Source organism: Papaver somniferum, chromosome 9 (genome assembly GCF_003573695.1).
Source record: "Papaver somniferum cultivar HN1 chromosome 9, ASM357369v1, whole genome shotgun sequence".
In the NCBI taxonomy this organism is placed as follows: Eukaryota; Viridiplantae; Streptophyta; class Magnoliopsida; order Ranunculales; family Papaveraceae; genus Papaver; species Papaver somniferum.
Genome location: NC_039366.1, coordinates 159,600,735 through 159,620,252, shown reverse-complemented (window position 1 = coordinate 159,620,252; position 19,518 = coordinate 159,600,735). Strand labels below are relative to the sequence as shown.

General features: G+C 38.3%; 2 protein-coding genes across 4 annotated transcripts; both read left to right on the top strand.

The window, feature by feature from the left end:
- The first annotated feature begins 359 nt into the window (after positions 1-359).
- On the top strand, positions 360-8,826 carry LOC113310723 (protein TIC 100-like). 3 transcript variants are annotated; one of them, XM_026559481.1, is made up of 13 exons: positions 360-1,045; positions 1,317-1,388; positions 1,606-1,695; positions 1,791-1,964; positions 2,185-2,275; positions 2,365-2,427; positions 2,530-2,596; positions 2,938-3,041; positions 3,122-3,248; positions 3,363-4,054; positions 4,434-4,821; positions 6,053-8,143; positions 8,340-8,826. In XM_026559481.1, the coding sequence occupies exons 1-12, from the start codon at positions 432-434 to the stop codon at positions 6,082-6,084; spliced, it is 2,514 nt and encodes an 837-aa protein (XP_026415266.1). In that variant the 5' UTR covers positions 360-431; the 3' UTR covers positions 6,085-8,143; positions 8,340-8,826. The 3 variants fall into 3 exon arrangements, with proteins under 3 accessions (XP_026415266.1, XP_026415267.1, XP_026415268.1); XM_026559482.1 differs by having other exon boundaries at positions 432-1,045; positions 6,056-8,143; XM_026559483.1 differs by lacking the exons at positions 6,053-8,143; positions 8,340-8,826 and having other exon boundaries at positions 432-1,045; positions 4,434-5,471.
- LOC113312783 lies at positions 7,708-8,554 on the top strand. The gene is made up of 2 exons (XM_026561518.1): positions 7,708-8,143; positions 8,340-8,554. Exons 1-2 carry the CDS (start codon positions 7,708-7,710, stop codon positions 8,552-8,554), a joined length of 651 nt encoding a protein of 216 aa, XP_026417303.1.
- Positions 8,827-19,518: the final 10,692 nt, after the last annotated feature.

The window sequence follows — 19,518 nt, the reverse complement described above, 5'->3', positions numbered from 1 at the left end:
GATTCAGCGACTTAGACCCATCTGAATCAGGGAATAAAATACCCCCTAACTCATAGGATCAAGTCGCTGACTCATAATTTTGAGTCAGTCGAGTCAAATCTAACTCAAAAAATAAACATTTTGGGTCAGATCTAGACGAGTCAGATTAAAACAAAACAACATGATGTCAATTTGATTTCAAGGTTATTCGGTTAGGTTGGATCAATCTGGTCCGGTACGGTTCACGATTTTGCCCGCACCATGAGCAGCCTAGTTAAACCCTTACCCCAATGACCACAATCTAACCTGTGATACGACGTACCAAGTAGTTTCACTCTAGCAGGCTGAGAGTATCGTTTATATCGGCACCTTATCAGCTTATCTTCATTTCTCATACTCTTTCCCTCTCCTCTCAAGTCTCCAAACCTTAAACCCCAAATTTCAAACCAAAAATGGCAGAAGAAGATTCAATCAAAGAAACATCAAATGTATCCAAAGAGGAGGAAGAAGAAAAAGACTCATCATCTTATTCAACTTCAGACTCAGAATATGATTCAGATGCTGATTCAGATGATTCATCAGTAGCAGCAGAATATATAAGACCAGGAGAACCAGTATACGATTCAGACGCTGAAGAAAACAATACAGAAGAAGCAAACATAAGTCAATTCTTAAGAGCATTTAATAGTAAGAGACTTAGAAAGAAAGATGATGAGGAAGAAAAAGATCTAGTACAACATGAAGATTTATATGATTTTCCAAAAGATCCTGAGAATTGGAAAGAAGAAGATATACAAGAATTATGGGGTGACGCACCATTAGAAACTACTAAACCTGGTTGGGATCCAGTTTGGGCTGATGATAATGAATGGGATATTGTTGCTAAAGAAATTAAAAAAGGCAGAAACCCACCAATTGCACCTTTCTATGTACCTTACAGGAAATATTATCCTGCTATTCCTGATAATCATCATGATATAGCCAATCCCAAAGCTGTTATCGAAGAACTTGATCGTATCGAAGAGTTTCTTAAATGGGTTAGCTACATTTTCCGCGACGGAAGCTCGTAAGTTTACTTAATTAGTGTCCTTAGCTTTCTATGGGAATTGGTTGTTTTTCATATTGAGAATTAGTTACATGTTTCTGGTTAATATTATTAACATATTTGTTGCTTAAATTGAGAAAGTGAAGCTCTTGTAATTGGCTACCTGACAGTCTAGTTAGGTTTTCGGACTGGTCATGTGTCTGTAGTCTCATGTATTTGCATCATGTGTAGATTGGATATCACATTATACTATTATACTGATGAATGTTCTTGATCATGTGTTGTTGTGTAGGTATGAAGGAACAGTTTGGGATGATTTAGCTAATGGAAAAGGAGTGTATGTTGCTCAAAAGGGGCTTGTCAGGTATCTCCTCCTTGCTCATACAAAAAGAAAGATCTAAAAAATATTAGATTGTCTGCTAGCGTGTTCATATCTTCATGCCTATACTGTTGGTAAATGCAGATGCATGAAAAAAATCATAATCTTATAATTAGGTTGAATGGAATGTACTTACATTGGCAATGAGTCTAATGACCAACAAGCCAAAAAAATGTTGTTAACTAGGCTTCTTTGATCGCAGGTATGAAGGTGAATGGCTGCAGAACAATATGGAAGGCCATGGGGTTGTTGAGGTTGATATACCTGATATTGAACCAGTGCCAGGTTCAAAGTATGAGCATGTCGATTACACCATTTCAGATGTGATCCTGATATTAGTCTTAAACAGCCAGTTTAATTGGTTGTTGCTTCTACTTGTTTCAATAGGCTCGAAGCAAAGATGCGTGCAGAAGGGAAAATAATATCCAGGGATTTTATGGACCCAGAAGATAGAGAATGGTTGGAAATGGATATTGAAGATAGCTACCGTTTAGCTGCTGGAAACTATGAGACTCCGTTTGATAACAATCCTGAATGGATCAAGCAATTTGGACAGAAACCGTAAGTTTCTAGACCCCAGACCAAGTCTATTGTAATCTGATGCTTTTTATATTTTTATCGAACACTTAGCAATGCACAATCATAATCATAGGGTTACCATCGAGGCATCACCTAGTCATATCGAGTATGTATTTGGATGTATGCAGCCTTCTTTACATCATATATCTAAGATTAAGAGATTCCTGTAGGTGCATTCTTACTGAAGGGGTTTGTTTTCCAGGGAAAGAGGTCGATATCGATATGCTGGACAATGGAAGCACAGCAGGATGCATGGTTGTGGTGTTTACGAAGTCAATGAGCGTCCCATATATGTAAGTGTCTTGAGATGTTACATTCACATGAGTTCTAATCCCACATGGCATGGCATTGTATGTCTAAAGTCTTGAAACTTTGTTTCCAGGGAAGATTCTACTTCGGAGAGCTATTGGAGGATTCTACTGGCTGTGATGAAGATACTTCTGCGGTATTATAAGATTTATCTTTATTGATAGGTTCTAAGACATTCTTTCTCATTATAAAATTGGTAGTGACAAGAATTTTTCCTGATTGTATTATGGAATTTCAGCTGCACGCTGGTATAGCGGAAGTTGCTGCTGCAAAGGCGCGGATGTTTGTTAACAAACCCGATGGGAGTATGTTGTTCCTATGCAGTCAATTTGTCTCAAAAACTTGTGTTTTGTGACTTTATTAAAACAAATGGATTTCTAGACACTTCGACCTTTTATAACTGATAGATGTGGTCGTCAAGTATTATATGCTAAAGAATCTGGCAAGCGTAGAAGCGCTTCATAGAACAATCTCTGTGTACCGGGTTAAAGTAGTTCATACATCATGGTCTAATTTAGAGAATCCTGGGATTAATTGGTTAAAGGACATATAACCGCTTCATTTGTGGTACTTTATCCCCATTTCGTGAATGCAAACACTTCGTTCTAGATTTTTCTGTTTGAATGCCATTACTTTGCTTATGCAGTGGTAAGGGAACAGAGAGGGCCTTACAGTGATCCCCAGCATCCGTACTTGTATGAGGGAGAAGATGTGTGGATGGCACCTGGGTTCATTAATCAGTTTTATGAAGTAAGCAAGGATTCTTTTTGTTGAAGAAATGGAAATATATCAGGATGTCAACCTAAAAGGTGAAAATGTGTTCGTTGCAGGTACCTGATTATTGGAAGAAATATGTTCATGACGTGGATGAAGAAAGGGAGATGTGGTTGAATTCTTTCTACAAAGCACCATTAAGAATACCTATGCCTGCTGAGCTGGAATACTGGTGGTCAAAAGGTATTAACTAATAAGTAACCTCTTCTTTTGTTCTCTCAAAAAAGTTTATGACGAAATTGTAGTAAACCGATTTGGTGTTGCTTATTTGATACGAGGAAAACTTGTTTGTTTCAGACGAGACTCCAGAGTTTGTTGTTGTTAAAAACGAACCAGAAGGTGACCCAGAAGACGCGTCAGAGGTTGCAGAAGCAGAAGATCCAGTCATTCTTCACACTCCAACTGGACGACTGATCAATATTGTCGAAGATGAGGAACATGGGGTTCGCTTATATTGGCAGCCTTCTCTTAAAGAAAGGGAGCAAGTGGACCTGAATAAAGTGGAGTACCTTCCGCTTGGCTTTGACGAGTTCTTTGGAAGAACTAGCATTGAAAAGAAGGCAGGCCTGGTGGAGCGCCTAATGACAACTGTGGGGAATGTATGGAAGCCAATAAATGATAAACTTGAGAAGCTGAGTGAAGAGATAAAGAAAAACAGTGAACTGAAGCTCAAGCTGATAGAACAAGAGCTTGAGTTCATCGAGGCCGAATTATGTCTTGAAGAGACAATCGAAGATATGGAAAATGAGTTGAAGAGGAAACAAGAAGAGGAGGAGAAGAAAGTTGATAAGCAGGAAGTAGAAGATATTTCTACCCCTAATGAACAAGATGGGTTAGATTCTGCAGCGGAGGACGAGGATGAAGAAGGTGATGATGATGATGCACCAACAAGTTTTGGATCTGTTGCAGCTGATGATGGAAATAAACGCGGGAAATCTCCTTTTTCTACATTGTCACTGTCATTTGCTTCAAGCAGCTTGGTTTCAACGGTGAGCTTCTCCGTATACTTTTTCGTTTCCCTCTGTTATGTAATCAAGAAAGAGCATGTTGTTTTACGCTTTTCAGGCTAGCAAAATCTTAATACTAGAAAAAATAACTGAAATGAAAAACCCGAGTCAGACTATGCGAAGCCTTGAAATTTTTCAAAAAAGGGAAGTCTGGTAACTAGTTGAACGAGTTTCCTTTTTAGACTTTATGTTTATAAATGGGAGGCCTTATGATATTCTGGTAAAGTGAGTTAATCCCTGACTGATGGGTATAGTAAAACTGAAAAATCTTTTTATTGAGGATTCATATTATTTTGCCAAGTAGGAAAAGTGTTTAACTTCATTATATGTTTCTATATTCATGTTCATGATGTTTTTGCAGGTTCCCTGTAAGCTTCAAAAGGCATTTGTATCATGGAGAAATGGTGGAAAACTCCCAATAGCTAAGCCCCTTTACCCTCCTCAGTCACGTCCTGAGAACTATAAAGTCCCTGAGGAAACTTTGTGTTCGGTTGGTTTTCCTCTCGCAAGCATGTATCATGCCAGCTTAAAGTCACAGAGCCATGTCCAGCAACGATTTCGAAGGAGATCTGCGAAACTGTCACCTTTTGATTCTTTATCTCGTCTCTTATCAAATCCCCAAGCTTCTACAGGCAATAAAAGCAACAGCTACTCAGAGCAACTATCACGCAACCATGATCCACTACAGAAACAAGCTCAAATTGATCTGAACAGCGTATTATCCCTTCATTTCCCAATAAATTGTCCTGGTACGTAACATCTTTGTGCCTCCATTTATTTGTACCCAAATTTTCGCGTAGACTATTTCATGTAAGATAGGGTAAATTTGGTTTATAGTTTGATTGTTAGAAAAATCCTGACAAGAATCTGATAAATCATCCTAATCGTGCAAGATATGTGCGTCTCCTTCTTTAGAACCAAGCTAATTGGTCAGTGGCTCATGCCATTGCCATCGCCATCGCCTTTCCCAGTTGAGCAATTTAAAAGCCTTTAAGTTTTTGTTATCTGAAGTTAGAATTTCATGAGCTCATGACATTGCCTTTTCTTTGTTCACCTGGGATGTGAGTAGGGCTTCCTTGTTGCAAGCCACCCAATTTGAACATTAGCCCACTATGAGCTATTCCAAGGAACAATTCAGTAGAAAGAACTATCCTTAGTTCCTAGGAAACAATTCCATTGAAAGACTGATTCCATGAAACAATTTCTTGGGATGCTTGCAACAAGGTAAAATCCGTTATGGGTAGAGTTTTATTTGACGGGTCTCTATTTCTTTTGAAATTTCAATTAAACAGTAGAATGATAGTAATTCCTGCTGAACAAAACAAATGTTGTTAAAAACCCGGAAATTAGGCCAAGATCAAATTTAAGTTTAATCGCAGAGACTTGCTCCTCTGATTTATTCTTTGTTGTTAAAAAGAGCTGCTCAAGTTTAATCCCATATGTCAAGCACAGTTTAATCGCAGAGACTTGCTCCACTATGAGCTTCTCAACAGTAGTACTCCTAGTTGCTTTGCCGATTCCCACAAAATATGTCTGCTTTTTGTACCCACTATATTTTGTCTTTTCCTTCTTTATATATATATATATTTCCTTCTTTATGAACTTCACAAAATAAAAGAAGTGGCTAAGAGCTAGGCCTAGTCGTGTTAGGGCTTCACCTGTTGTACCCAAAAAAAAAATTGTAATAAAAAAAATCTAGTTTGAAATTAGAATGGGATAATAATTTAATATTGAGATTCTTGCTTGAAGTTTCCCTCCACCAAATTTATTTCTGTACTCCATTAGACCAGAACCGAATCTGATTTTCTTCCCTATTGAAAGAAAAAAGGTTTTCAAAAATTATTTAGTTGTTGATGCATTATTACTCCCAAAAAATAATGGAATTTTAAGAACATGAGAAAATGATTAATTCATGATTCAGTACTAGATAGATTAATTAATGTCGCTACCCAATACTTTATAATAGAAAGCATATACCAGCAGGTCAAGGTGTGGACAGTAACGAAACCTAATCAAGATTCAATGTACATGGGAAACACGACTTTGTGCTTTGTGTTGTCTCATTTTTACGTACTCCAGATGCGTGCATTTTCGGTGGACCTAAATTTTCTTCCCAGAAGCTGTCGTTTTAGTGAGCGAAAGAGAGATATAAGAGTAGAGACAAGCAGGTAGTCAAGACAGTAATGCAAGTCTTGAATAATATCCATGCAAATGGTTAGAATGGGGTAGACTGTAGAGCACAGCACACCACATCTTCATCTTGTTGTTAATTCCTTACCAATAATTGTGGCGTTGGTCTTCATTCATTATTGTTCCTTTTCCTTTTGGCCTTCCTTCTTAATAGGACACACTTTATGGTTCCTCTTGATATTTTTACTTGGCTACTTGCAAACCAATGAATCACTGTATCAGGTACAAACTTGGGTCTCTAGACTTTACTGATATTCATTTGAATCAGGACATTTGATAATTCTCGCGAAAATCGACATGCCACCCTCTCTATGGACACCACAGATTATCGTATAGATGATGATTCTGGTTTATTCGTTAAAAATATTACTACCTGATTACGGATAAGACTTTGAATTATGATTCGAATCTTCACATTTAATCTTTTAAAAATGGTTTAATATAAGCCATATTCCAGTCTATTATGAGGACTGCTTCCTGGTAAACTGGAATAGTTAAGCAATTGTGATGTCAGTGAATCCCCCATAACATAAAACTTACTTAATAATCAGGAATAAGATTCTGATTAATTAACTCATTTTTAGGCATCAATTATTGGTGTGCGAACCATATGATCACGTTTGTTTGATTATGTATGTCATCCATTAATAAATGGATAAAGCAGCCCCCATATGGTCAGTAGCACACAACAACAATGACACGCCAAGGCATCTGCGACCTAGAGTTAGCCACAGGTGGCGAATCACACATCCATATACGAAGACTACCATAACAAGGTTCAAAGTGGTGATGCCACTATTAGCTTAACCACCAAAGAACTGCTTTGGTTCAGACGGATCACCAAGGCCAGCCAGATATGCTGCCAGAATAGAAGCCAAAACAAGTGGATATTATTGACGGTTGACCATTAGGTTCTATAGTTACCAATGCTGCCCTAACAAATACTAACGTTAATCATCCTCTTAATTAGGTAGCCACCCCATTTCACCCCTTCATTGATTTGCCTAATCTTATTATTAACAATCCATCTATTATGTTTTGTTGTTTTATTCTTCAATGTGACGAATAACCTACAATAGCCAGTCACCCATTAAAATGATTGAAGAAACTAACAGAAACCTTCATTGATTCTTCTTCTATATAACCTTCTAATTTCTCAACTCCTTCCGATAACAAAAACAACAAACAAACATTATCTCCATAACTGCTATAAACATCACAACTTGCAGTATTTGATACTACTAGGCACCATTTTCTTAGTTTTATTTCATTTGATTATGTTATCTACAAACAAAGTAGTAGAACCAGTTGAGAGCCTCAGGTCTTCTCTCTCAACTGTTTCCCTCGACCTCCATTCTTTCGTTTCCGCAGACTGAGATAGCAGCATAATTGTGTAGGAGAAAGCTCCGGAAAGTCGGTTTGAAATTTTGGAAAAAGTTTGCAGTATGCCTAGTCCAACATCTGCTTCAAGAGCACAGAAAATCAAAGGGCAGCTAGAGAAAGTTAAGAATGGAGGAGGGAATAAAGTAACAGAAAGATCAGCATCGTTTCATGGGAAAGGCTTAGTAGCAAATCAAGCGAATCTTCTTAGAAGGCCAAAAACGGATCCAGATTTGTTAGCTGGAATGAGAAATAAGTCGAATGGTGGAATATTCTCGTCTCCTCAATCCGAAAATATTCCCAAGTTGACTAAGCTGTTACTAAACGTAACAGTACAAAGAAGTTTAGGACCCATTCATGTTGTTATGTCACCTGATTCAACAGTTGGAGATCTTATTACTATGGTTGTTAAACAATATTCCAAAGAAGGAAGAAGACCTTCATTGTCTACGACCAATGCTTCTGATTTCAATCTACACTACTCGCAGTTCAGCTTAGAAAGTAAGTCATCTACACCCATGTTTTCTGTTAATTTGCATAGAAGACTAGTACATGGGGACTTTCGAGGTAGCGGTGCCAGTGGCTTCAAGCAATCCGCCGCCTATCTCGAGGGGTTTCAAAATGGCATTACTTAAAATCTGGTCTTTGGTTACTTCTGTTACTAATTTGTGTTTTTATTTTCTTGAATTTTTTGCAGGTCTGGATAAAGAGGAGAAACTGATACAACTAGGGTCAAGAAACTTCTTCTTGTGTCCCAAAATTAAAAATGATGATGTTGGTTTTGGACCATTTCTGACAGCTTCGTCTTCAAACCCTTGTTCAAACCAAGCTGAGAGGGTATCAAACAAGAAAGTTCAACCACCATGGTGTAGATTCATTGATTTCTTAACGATTAGTAGTAGTAGTCTTTAGTTTTCTTTAAAAAAATTCTGTTCAGTTACTTCATTTATCTGCTAAAAAATTTAGCAGTGTAATAGTGCATTCATGGATCCATTCATTTGGGTTATCTTAATTTGTATAAACATGATATTATTAAAGGGAATAGATATAGATTTATAGTTTTCAATCATCCAATGATAATCATTTGATGATATCTTCTTTCTTGTGTTCTGTTTAATAGATTCAAACTTTTGTAATTTCTTTTCTATGTTTTATGTAAATATCTAATAAAATCTTGTTTCGTATGATTGGTGACAAATCTTCCCAATTTGAGCAAGTTGATTGATTTATACAGTATTACTGAATTATGGTCCAACAGTCTTTGGCAAACCATGTTATTTTGCATCATTTTTTATTTTTTTTTGACATTACATCTTTTGTTCCGTTCCTGGATCAATGTTGACTGCTCAGCCATAGTCAAGAATCAAATGCTGGTGATAAAGTTCTTGACAATGATAAATCAGAGGGTTTTGCGAATTCTCTCTATAAACAACTAGTTTCAGCGAGTCAAATGGTCCTGTTCATTTATAGACATGAACAAAGTTCACATGATATATAGTATCATTTACAGTATTTGATGATTTTATATGTTCCATCTGTGTAAAATTTCAGTCCAATTTTGGGGTAGATTGAGAATCTCCAGTCCAGCATTTAGACGCAGATGCAAAGGTTCTGCACGTTGGCAAATGCTTAAAAACTAGCCAAATATATTGCTAGATAATATCGATTTTGGCTAAGAACTAGTAGAAGACAGCTTCCGTGTTCACCATCCAAGTTGTCAAGTTGGCAAACTTACTGGATACAGCCAGGCCAAGCTCAACTTGGTACCGCTTCTTTTAATTGTTCAACTTGGCACATCATCCTCCGATCTTAGGCCAGCAAGAAGCTCTCTTGAGCGAAGTATTTCTACCTAGATGGACCTGCCCACTTACTGATGGCATCCGAAAGCCACATTTTATTATGGCCCTAAATACAGGTCACATTGATGCAAGTGGGAATTGAATAAATACCCCTTTTTTGACGGGCTTCATAAGTGTCCTTATCACACAATAAATACGCCCCTCTCCATCTATTGGCCCATCTGGATCCATTAACATTTTCCGTTCTTTCCTTTTTTAACCTTCGGTTCTTATCTTTATCTATGGAAACATCGAGAGAAACCTAAATCGAAATCCTCTACCACCACCATTTTCGTCGCCACCATAACCATCACCACCATCTCCAATCAACAATAGACGTAATATGAAAATATATATTAGGTTTAACTTGATCTTTACATTGTAATGAAAGATCTCCGTTTGATTTTGGGAGAGAGACCTTCGTCGAAAATGATATCCAGATTTAGAAGTCAAGCTTCATAAGCATCAGGTTCATCATCTTATTCTCCTTCTTTTCTACTAGTTTTTATAGTGATTTCAATTTTAGTGGAAGATTCAAGAGATCGAGAGAGAGAGAAAGATTAGGTTTCAAATTTTCTGGTAATTATCGAGGGTGAATTTGTTTGCAAAAGATTAGGTATGCGTACCCGTTCGCATACTGGCGAACCTAAACTAAGTCCGGCTATTTAGGTATGTGTACCCGTTTGCATACTTGAGTAGGTTATGTTCTAAAATCGGTTTGTTCATGAACTAATACATTTATATATTAAGGAATGCAATCTTTTGCAAACCGTGGATATAATGTTCATGAATTGATTTGAGTGAATCAAAATCGATTTTGCTTCAATTGTGCCTTGATACTACTATGAGAATATAAACAATTGGACAACTCTAGAACTAGTTTCATTTGGGTCATTTGAAATAGTTATGGTTAAGATGAATAAGGTTGATATGAAAGTGTTCATGGCTAAATTCGGTTAACTATTATTGAGACAACAAGGTGCACACGTTTAAGTACGATTACTCATATCTAAATGAAGTCACTTTTCATGTGTGTGTAACAAGCTAAGTTCGATCTAACGGTTGAAAGATATTATCTTGAGTCTAATCAGGTTTTCATCTAACGATGAATATTGAATGCTTTGTTACCAAGGTAACATTGATTGCAAACCCTGATTTGAAGACTATATAAGGGAGAACTCTAGCAACTGGAAAACCTAATTGTTAGAGCACTGCTCGGTCGAACTCGCATGCGTTGCTATCTCAAGCATGTTTGTCAATGTTAGTGATCAAAACTATAAGTCTTGACTACTAGTCTACTATAGTTAAGTCTCGGACTAGGATAGAAAGTTTAGTTGAGCTCAAGAACTCCATGGCGATCATCATATAAGACGAAGAACTACTCAAGGAACTGGTGAAACTTCATCGACTAAAAGGTATGTGGAGACTTGAACTTATCTATCACTCAAAAGTATATCTAATCTATCTCCTATCTTGAGACAAAATTCGTTTTGCTATATAGACTTTGATTATACACATTTGCTATTTCGAGCCGAGTTTATCTCGCTTATCTATTTCTCGAAATATGTGTTGGTAAGCTTTCGTTTTGGCCAAGTTCATATTTACCTAATGACGAAAGTCATGTTATGTTTCAATCACTTGAAAATGGCTTTGACGAAAATTAGTTTGTGAATAAAAAATATATAACGTCCTCTAAGAATGTTTCAATCTTTGAAATGAGAGTTTAGATTATATAACCAATGTTGGATATAAGCATTGTGCGGTAACACATACATGTATAAGTTCTTATTCCTTGAACCAAAGTCTGTGTACTTTGCTGCTCAAAAAACCGGAACGGGGTCCGCGAACCCAGTCCGCGTACCGTCAGAGGTTCTCTTCCCGAGAAAATCTGCTGGAGTTTGTGAACTATTTACAAACTTATTCTGGGTACTTAAGTCCGCATACCTGGTCCGCGTACTTAGGTTGGTTATATTCTAAAAACGATTATTCGTGAACTTATACCTATATTAACTAAGGAATGCAAGTTTGCAACCGTGGCTATAAAGTTCATGAATCGATTCGAGTGAATCAAATCGTTTTTGCTTCGATCATGTCTTGTACACTTCTATAAGATCTAAGCAATTGAACAACTCTCTAACTAGTTCATTTGAGTCATTTGAACTAGTTATGGTGAAGAAGAACATGGTTGATATGAAAGTGCTCATATGGCTAACCATTTGGTTAACTACTGTTGAACCAACAAATGTACATGTTTGGGTACGGTTACACAAACCTAAAACGTGCATTTCATTTGTGTGTAACAAGCTAAGTTTTCGATCTAACGGTTTGTTATGGGTGAAAACTGTTTCTACTGATTTTTGTAAATTTGGGTGTGTGGATGAGAAACGAATCTAAACCCTAAACAAATGCACTGCACGGGAGTGCTTTTGATTCAAGAGATCAATCTATACAATTCTGGCGTAAACCAAGAAATGGCCGTTCCAGACTTGCTTCGGTCACAAAGTGAAGGAGATGGGGTTGATGATACATGTGTATCTTCCTCTCTCCGGGAACTAATGATCCTCAAGACCGATTAAGGATATAAATGTAATTTGGGAAGGAATACTGATGTTTAGGAAGTATTCTAGATAAGGAAATATTCCTAAACAAGGTGATATTCCTAGATAAAGAAGTATACCTAGAAAAGGAATATTTCCTAGACAAGGTATTATTCCTAGATAAGGATATATACTTAGAAAAGGAATTATTCCTAGATAAGGAATATTCCTAGACAAGGTAATTTTCCTAGATAAGGAAATATACCTAGAAAAGGAATTATTCCTAGATAAGGAAATTGATTCCTAAGAGGTTTAGAAACCAACCAAGCCTATAAATATAGATGTTTAGCTCATAGCTAAGACATCTAGAGTGTGGTTTGTGATACAGACATACCTTGATCTAGAGTGTGGTTTGTGATACAGACTCACTTAGATCAGAGAGGGAGGTTTGTGAGATAAATCACCTAGAGATAAGTTTGTGAGGCAATTAATTATTGTAAAAATAAGCTTAGCAAAACAGTTAAATATTATTTACTTCTTAGAGAGATTGTGAGCGTAACAAAGAGAGAATTGTAATAGTTTTCTTGTTCATAATCTAGAGAAGATATATTTCTTCGAATTACTTATTTGTGTTATGTTTTCTAGTTTTCGTATGTTATTATTCTGAATTTCGCCTCTATAATAATAGTCACCAAGGTATAGAGATCGATACGTATCAAGTTGGTATCAGAGCAAGGTTCGTTCTTTAGGAAAGATTCTTGTGGTTTATGGTCTTCACTGGGTCTCTGTACAAACAACTTGGTGAGTTACTCGAAAAGCAAGAAGACGTTAAAGGAACAAGGGGATCAAGGATGACGAAGTCAGATGATGATCCTAAGCAAAGCAAACCACAAACTATGGAAGAAAAGGTGGATGCGCTACAAACAGACATGGAGTGTTATACACCCAAGACGAAGACGAAGAAAAAGACTACGTTTTCATCTGGTGTGTTTGAAGAAAAGAATGAGGAAGAAGAAAAAGAACACTCGAACAAGATTGCATTATGGAACGAAGAGTGACTAAGACAAGACGAAGAGATATGGTAGCTTTTCAAATTAGACGTCAAGGTCAAGTTTCCAGCAAAGATAGATGGTTCAGCAGGGTGAAAGAAACCCTCGAGTTCCCTAACTACCAAATCTAACTTTCACAGGAGTTCAAGTTCTTGAGTGGGGGCGCATGATACATGTGTATCTTCCTCTCTCCGGGAACTAATGATCCTCAAGACCGATTGAGGATACAAATGTAATTTGGGAAGGAATACTGATGTTTAGGTAGTATTCTAGATAAGGAAATATTCCTAAACAAGGTGATATTCCTAGATAAGGAAGTATACCTAGAAAAGGAATATTTCCTAGACAAGGTATTATTCCTGGATAAGGATATATACTTAGAAAAGGAATTATTCCTAGATAACGAATATTCCTAGACAAGGTAATTTTCCTAGATAAGGAAATATACCTAGAAAAGGAATTATTCCTAGATAAGGAAATTGATTCCTAAGAGGTTTGGAAACCAACCAAGCCTATAAATATAGTTTTTTAGATCATAGCTAAGACATCTAGAGTGTGGTTTGTGATACAGACACACCTTGATCTAGAGTGTGGTTTGTGATACAGACTCACTTAGATCAGAGAGGGAGGTTTGTGAGACAAATCACCTAGAGATAAGTTTGTGAGGCAATTAATTATTATAAAAGCAAGCTTAGCAAAACAGTTAAATATTATTTACTGTTTAGAGAGATTGTGAGCGTAACAAAGAGAGAATTGTAATAGTTTTCTTGTTCATAATCTAGAGAAGATATATTTCTTCGAATTACTTATTTGTGTTCTGTTTTCTAGTTTTCGTCTGTTATTATTCTGAATTCCGCCTCTATAATAATAGTCGCCAAGGTACAGAGATCGATACGTATCATTTGATCTTAGGGAGGGAAGCGAAGAAGGTGTTGAGATTTTGAAGGTGTTGGCTATTTATGACTTCTATCAGAATGATGAACTGGATTGCACAATGAAAGCTATCAGTTCTGGGTGTTTTCTGAATATTGTGACAACACTTGGTTTTTTTTTCTGTGTTGTTTGAAGATAGGTCGAAAGAACCTATTTATACAAGTCATTTGAGCGCAATCCTCATCTCGTAGGAAGTGAAGGAAGTTGAGTGATGGAGTAGTGGGGCCGTGTAGGTGATTGTCACACGATCACGCCTTTGTCCACTTCCCTCATCATCGTTAACCGTCTATGCCTCCTAACACGTTCTCATAATGGGCGCGTTTCACGCCGCACGCTGTAAACCGCCAGACCAATACCCCAGTAAGTATCCCCCAGTTTGTGACATGTTTGAGTCTCGAATGAGTGGGTCCGGTCGTGGGACTCGCCGCAGGAAATAGCATACGGTGTTATTAAGTTAAATAACTGAGTTATTTATGGAATTTATATTCATGAAATATTGTGTACGTTCGATGCATGTAATGCATCGTTTTAAAGCAAGCAGCTCAAAACAATCGATATGCATAAAGCATCGTTGTTTTAATGCTTGATTGAATAAGTCGCGGATTAAACGTCTTAGAATGGCAGCACGTCCAACCATCTTTGAGTGATCGTCTGGAAGCCGCATGGGCGGGTCACCATCTGGTCGATCACTCCCTGTGACAGAGTGGCGGACGGTGATCATTGAGGCGTTTCATTGATCACCTAATTTTTAATCCAAGTCGTCCGACCAAGCTGGCAAAGTTGGGCGGACGAGATGATTTACGACACATATTTGTTGCCGTTGATGGATTTATAACTGTGCAACATCCCCTCTTTGGCTTGACCAAATCTAAGCATGGGCGCTAATTTTGGTGGGACCGACCAAGCATGCGTGGAGACGGTCCGCCGGCGTGCATGCCTATACCTCTCGGTCCCACAAAAATTCGATCTAGGCCACTCAATTTGACCGGCAAAGATGATTGGTCGTGATCGATTTGCGATAGAAATACATTGCCGCAAAGGTTTGAAAGTCGTGTGGCATGCCACCTTTTGGACGTGCGTTTCGAGCAAATGGGCCCTAGTTTGCATAGGCCGGTCGGTCACACGCAAAGGTGGGCCCATGGTGATCACGTTGACATCCTTGGGACCTCTTGAGTCTATATCTACACCCTCCGTTTAGGCTGCCGAAGATGGATGGTCATGATCGAACTACGACAGATGTGCATTGCCGCAAACCCTAATTAGGGTTTTAAATCAGTCACGCACACGTGACTTTGGCCAAATGGTTTGGAAAGCCGTGACCTCCTTTGGGGAGATCAATCACGTGGCATGTTGGGTCGACAGTGAACTTGCGTGCACCTTTCTGATGGTCCTAAATGCGATCTAAGCCATCCAAATAGGTTGGCTAAGTTAAATGGTTGTGATCGATTTAAGACACTAGTGGAATTCCGTGACCTTTAGAAGCATCACACATGCGATGGTTTGAGAAATCGTTTCATTGCTCCATGTCCTAGCCGTGAGAAAACCGATCGGGTGAAGGAGAAGTTGGCCCGCCAACGTGTGTGTTAGTGCTTCCCTGATCATTCATGGGATGATCTAATCCGTTCAACCAGGCTGGCAAAGTTGGACGATTGTGATGGCTTTAAGACTTCCCTGAACAGTCTATGCTCGTCGAGCTTCTCCCAAAACAGCGCGGTCAATCAACTTTGGGTTGGCGTTTGATAGCGCTGGGGGGAGTATGGTGATTGTTCGACCGGCTAGGGCATAAGTGGGCCCATTGGTGGTCATCACAACAATTGCCTATTTTTTCCAGGGTTTGGCTAGGATTGTTAAATTATGCGGCCAACTTGTGTGGCCACGATCGTTTCTGAGACTGATATGGACAGTCCGGATTTTCCTTAAGGGAATTAAATACGTTTGATCGAGCTGTCTTTAATCTAAAGCGCGTCGATTCGAAATTCTCTTTGTCAGAGAGAGTGATGCAGCCTGTGTGGGTATTTCATGCATGTCTCAACATTGGCACGGAGATTCATGCTACTCTGCTGAGAGTGAACACTCAGTCGCCATGTCATGTCGATAAAGAGAGTTCGGCTGAGAACATAGCACGGGAAATACTAGGCAAATTATGCATTAATTAATAATGCTAATAAAATTCACAGAATATTTGGGATTGTTGTTGCATGCACCATTCTGGGTGAATCTTGTGTATTTATTGAATTGCTTCGAATAAATAAAGTGAAGAGGTTTTCTGCACTCATCACTTCTTAAATGGATTTTCCCTTTGCAGCATGACAACGCATAAAAATACTGGTTTTACAATTTTAGCCCTGAACTAAAATCCACCATCAACATTAAGTCCCCTGCCTAGCACATAATAGTTGCACTATTGTGGGGTAGGCATTAAATGGTGACAGTAAAAATAAATCCACAGGAAAAGTTTCGGTGCGTGTTACCAGGATAGAATATGACCCGTTTCTTGGACTAGATGCGCTTCTTCTTATTACATGGTAGCCTCTTCAAATATTCAGATTTGATAAGCATCCGCTGATTGCTATCCCGCATCTGTAGCCTTTATACACGGCAAGTAGAGACTTCTTTTCTTCCCGGGATCCTGTAAGCTTGTGAAATATAAAGAAGGCTCTGAGACTCTTCCTCCCGTCACAGAATTGCTTATTTCTCTCTTCCCAGGTATTGCTCCATGTTTTACTACTCGACCTGATCTTCTGATTGATGATGATCTTTTTTTTTTTATTGATATAATCATAGGTTCTTCTTGCAGTATCTCATGGAGGTTGTTGGCAATGACTACTCTGTTGTCTCTCCGGAAAGGAGTTTCGAAGTTAACAAACCTGCTGATGCGTTCGTGGAGGTAATGGCTAAAATCGATCCTCCGCTTCGCGAGATTGGTCGTGATATACAGGGCATGTCTATTCTGCACTTGTGCATCGCCTGAGAACGTATTCAAACTCTCTTGACTTCAATCGACATGGAGGAGAAATGGAGGTGTGATGAAGCGTCGCAACCACCGGTAAGCGCAAGAGCTGAGAGATTGGCGGCACGACTAAAAAGGCGGAGGGTTGAACACAAACAGCCCCCAAATGAAGATAAGTGTGGTTACACGATCCAGGATGGTGTGATAATCCTCGACTCTGATACTGAAAAAGCGGGGGTCTAACAACACCACCCAATATTTCGCTTAGCAATCTGTATGGACAAACTCCAATATACTTATTATGAGAATCAACTAGACAGTTAGACTCAATCAATAAAAAGATATATCAAAGAGTTTATATCTCAATCTCTCGATTTGATCTTTACTCAAGCAAATGGAAATCTGCGAGTCTTTATCAAAGAGAGATAACTTGGACAGTACCAAAGACCAATGTCCAAGGATCAATCAATATCAATCAACAAACAAAGGTTGGATTTCCAATTGATGATCTTTAACGCACAACCTATATTATTTCAATTATATAAAAAATATAATGCGAAAAAGAAATAACACAGACACCAGAAGTTTTGTTAATGAGGAAACCGCAAATGCAGAAAAACCCCGGGACCTAGTCCAGATTGAATACACACTGTATTAAGCCGCTACAGACACTAGCCTACTCCAAGCTAACTTCGGACTGGACTATAGTTGAACCCCAATCAGTCTCCCACTAATGCAAAGTACAGTTTTACTCATAGGCCTCTGATCCCAGCAGGATACTGCGCACTTGATTCCCTTAGCTGATCTCACCCATAACTAAGAGTTTCTGCAACCCAAAATCGCAGACTTGATAATAAACAAATCTGTCTCACACAGAAAAGTCTATCAAAGGATAAATCTGTCTCCCACAGAAAAACCCTAGGTTTTGTTCCGTCTTAAAATATAAAATCAAGGTGAACAGGAACCAATTGATAATCTGGTCTTATATTCCCGAAGAACAGCCTAGATTAATCAATCACCTCTCAACAATCCTTCTTGACTACACAAGCGGTTCGTCGAGGAATCATAAACAGTGAGACGAAGATGTTTGTGACTTCTTTATCTTGCCTATCGGAGAAATTTCACGATCTCAAGCCAATCAATATATTGTACTCGTACGATAGAAGATGCAAGATCAGATCACACAACTACGATAAAAGTAGTATCGGTCTGGCTTCACAATCCCAATGAAGTCTTTAAGTCGTTAACCTGGTTTTAGAGAACAAAACCAAAGGTTAAAGGAGAATCGACTCTAGCGAGCACACTAGTATCACACGGACGTGTGGGGATTAGTTTTGCACAATGCTAGACGTTTCCTATATATAGCATTCAAATCAGGGTTTTGCCTTAGTTACAAAGCAATCCATATTCACTGTTAGATGAAAACCTGATTTAGATTCAAGCTAATATTTCTCAACCGTTAGATCGAAAACTTAGCTTGTCACACACACTTGGGTAGACGTTTACTGGGTTTGTGAAAACCGTGCCCAAACGTGTACGTGTATGTTGGTTCAACATAGTAAGGTTAACCATATGAGTATTTCATATTAACCTAGTTCTTTTTCACCATAACTAGTTCAATTGACTCAAATGAACTAGTTAGAGAGTTGTTCAATTGCTATGAGATCTTATGTAACTACATAAGACACAATTGAAACAAAAATGATTCGATTTGATGAATCGGCTCATGAACTTTATAGCCACGGTTTGCATAAAGCATTCCTTAGTAATTTAAGTTTCATGTTCAGAGCACATCTTTAGATCATAACCACTTAAGCTCACAAACAAGTTCGCGGACTTAAGGCAACCGGCAGAGTTTTCCAAACTCAGCAGAAAATCTCGGCAAAAAGACTTCCGCCAGTTCGCGGACTAAACACGCAAACGAGTTTTTGGAAAATCCCAGCAGAAATTCTCGGCAAGATAACTTTCGTCAGTTCGCGGACTGAGTTCGCAGACTTGGCAAAGCCAATTCCTCCGGTTTCTCTCAATCAACAAAGTTCGAAAACTTCGGATTAAGGAATACATGGTTATGTAATCTAAACTCTCATTCCAATCATTGAGACATTCTCAGAGGACGTTATATAGCCGTTATTCACAGACCGTTTCACGTCAGAGAAATTCTCAAAGTAATTGAAACTTTTCATGATTTTCGTCACTAGGTGAAGATAAACTTGATCAAAGCGAAACGCTTTACCAACACACGATTTCGAGAAAAAGATAAGTAGTGAATACTCAGCTCGAAATGTCAAATGTGTATGATCCAGTCTATATAGCATACGACTTTTTGTCTCATAAGAAGTAGGAGATAGAATAGATAGACTTTTGAGTGGTAGATAAGTTCATGTCTCCACATACCTTTTTGTTGATGAAGTTCCACGGTTCCTTGAGTAGATCTTCGTCGTTGTATGATGAATCGCCATGAAGTCCTTGAGCTCAACTACACTTTTCTATCCTAGTCTGAGACTTAGCTATAATAGACTGGAAAACAAGACTCATAGTTTTGATCACTAACATTGAGAAACATGCTTGA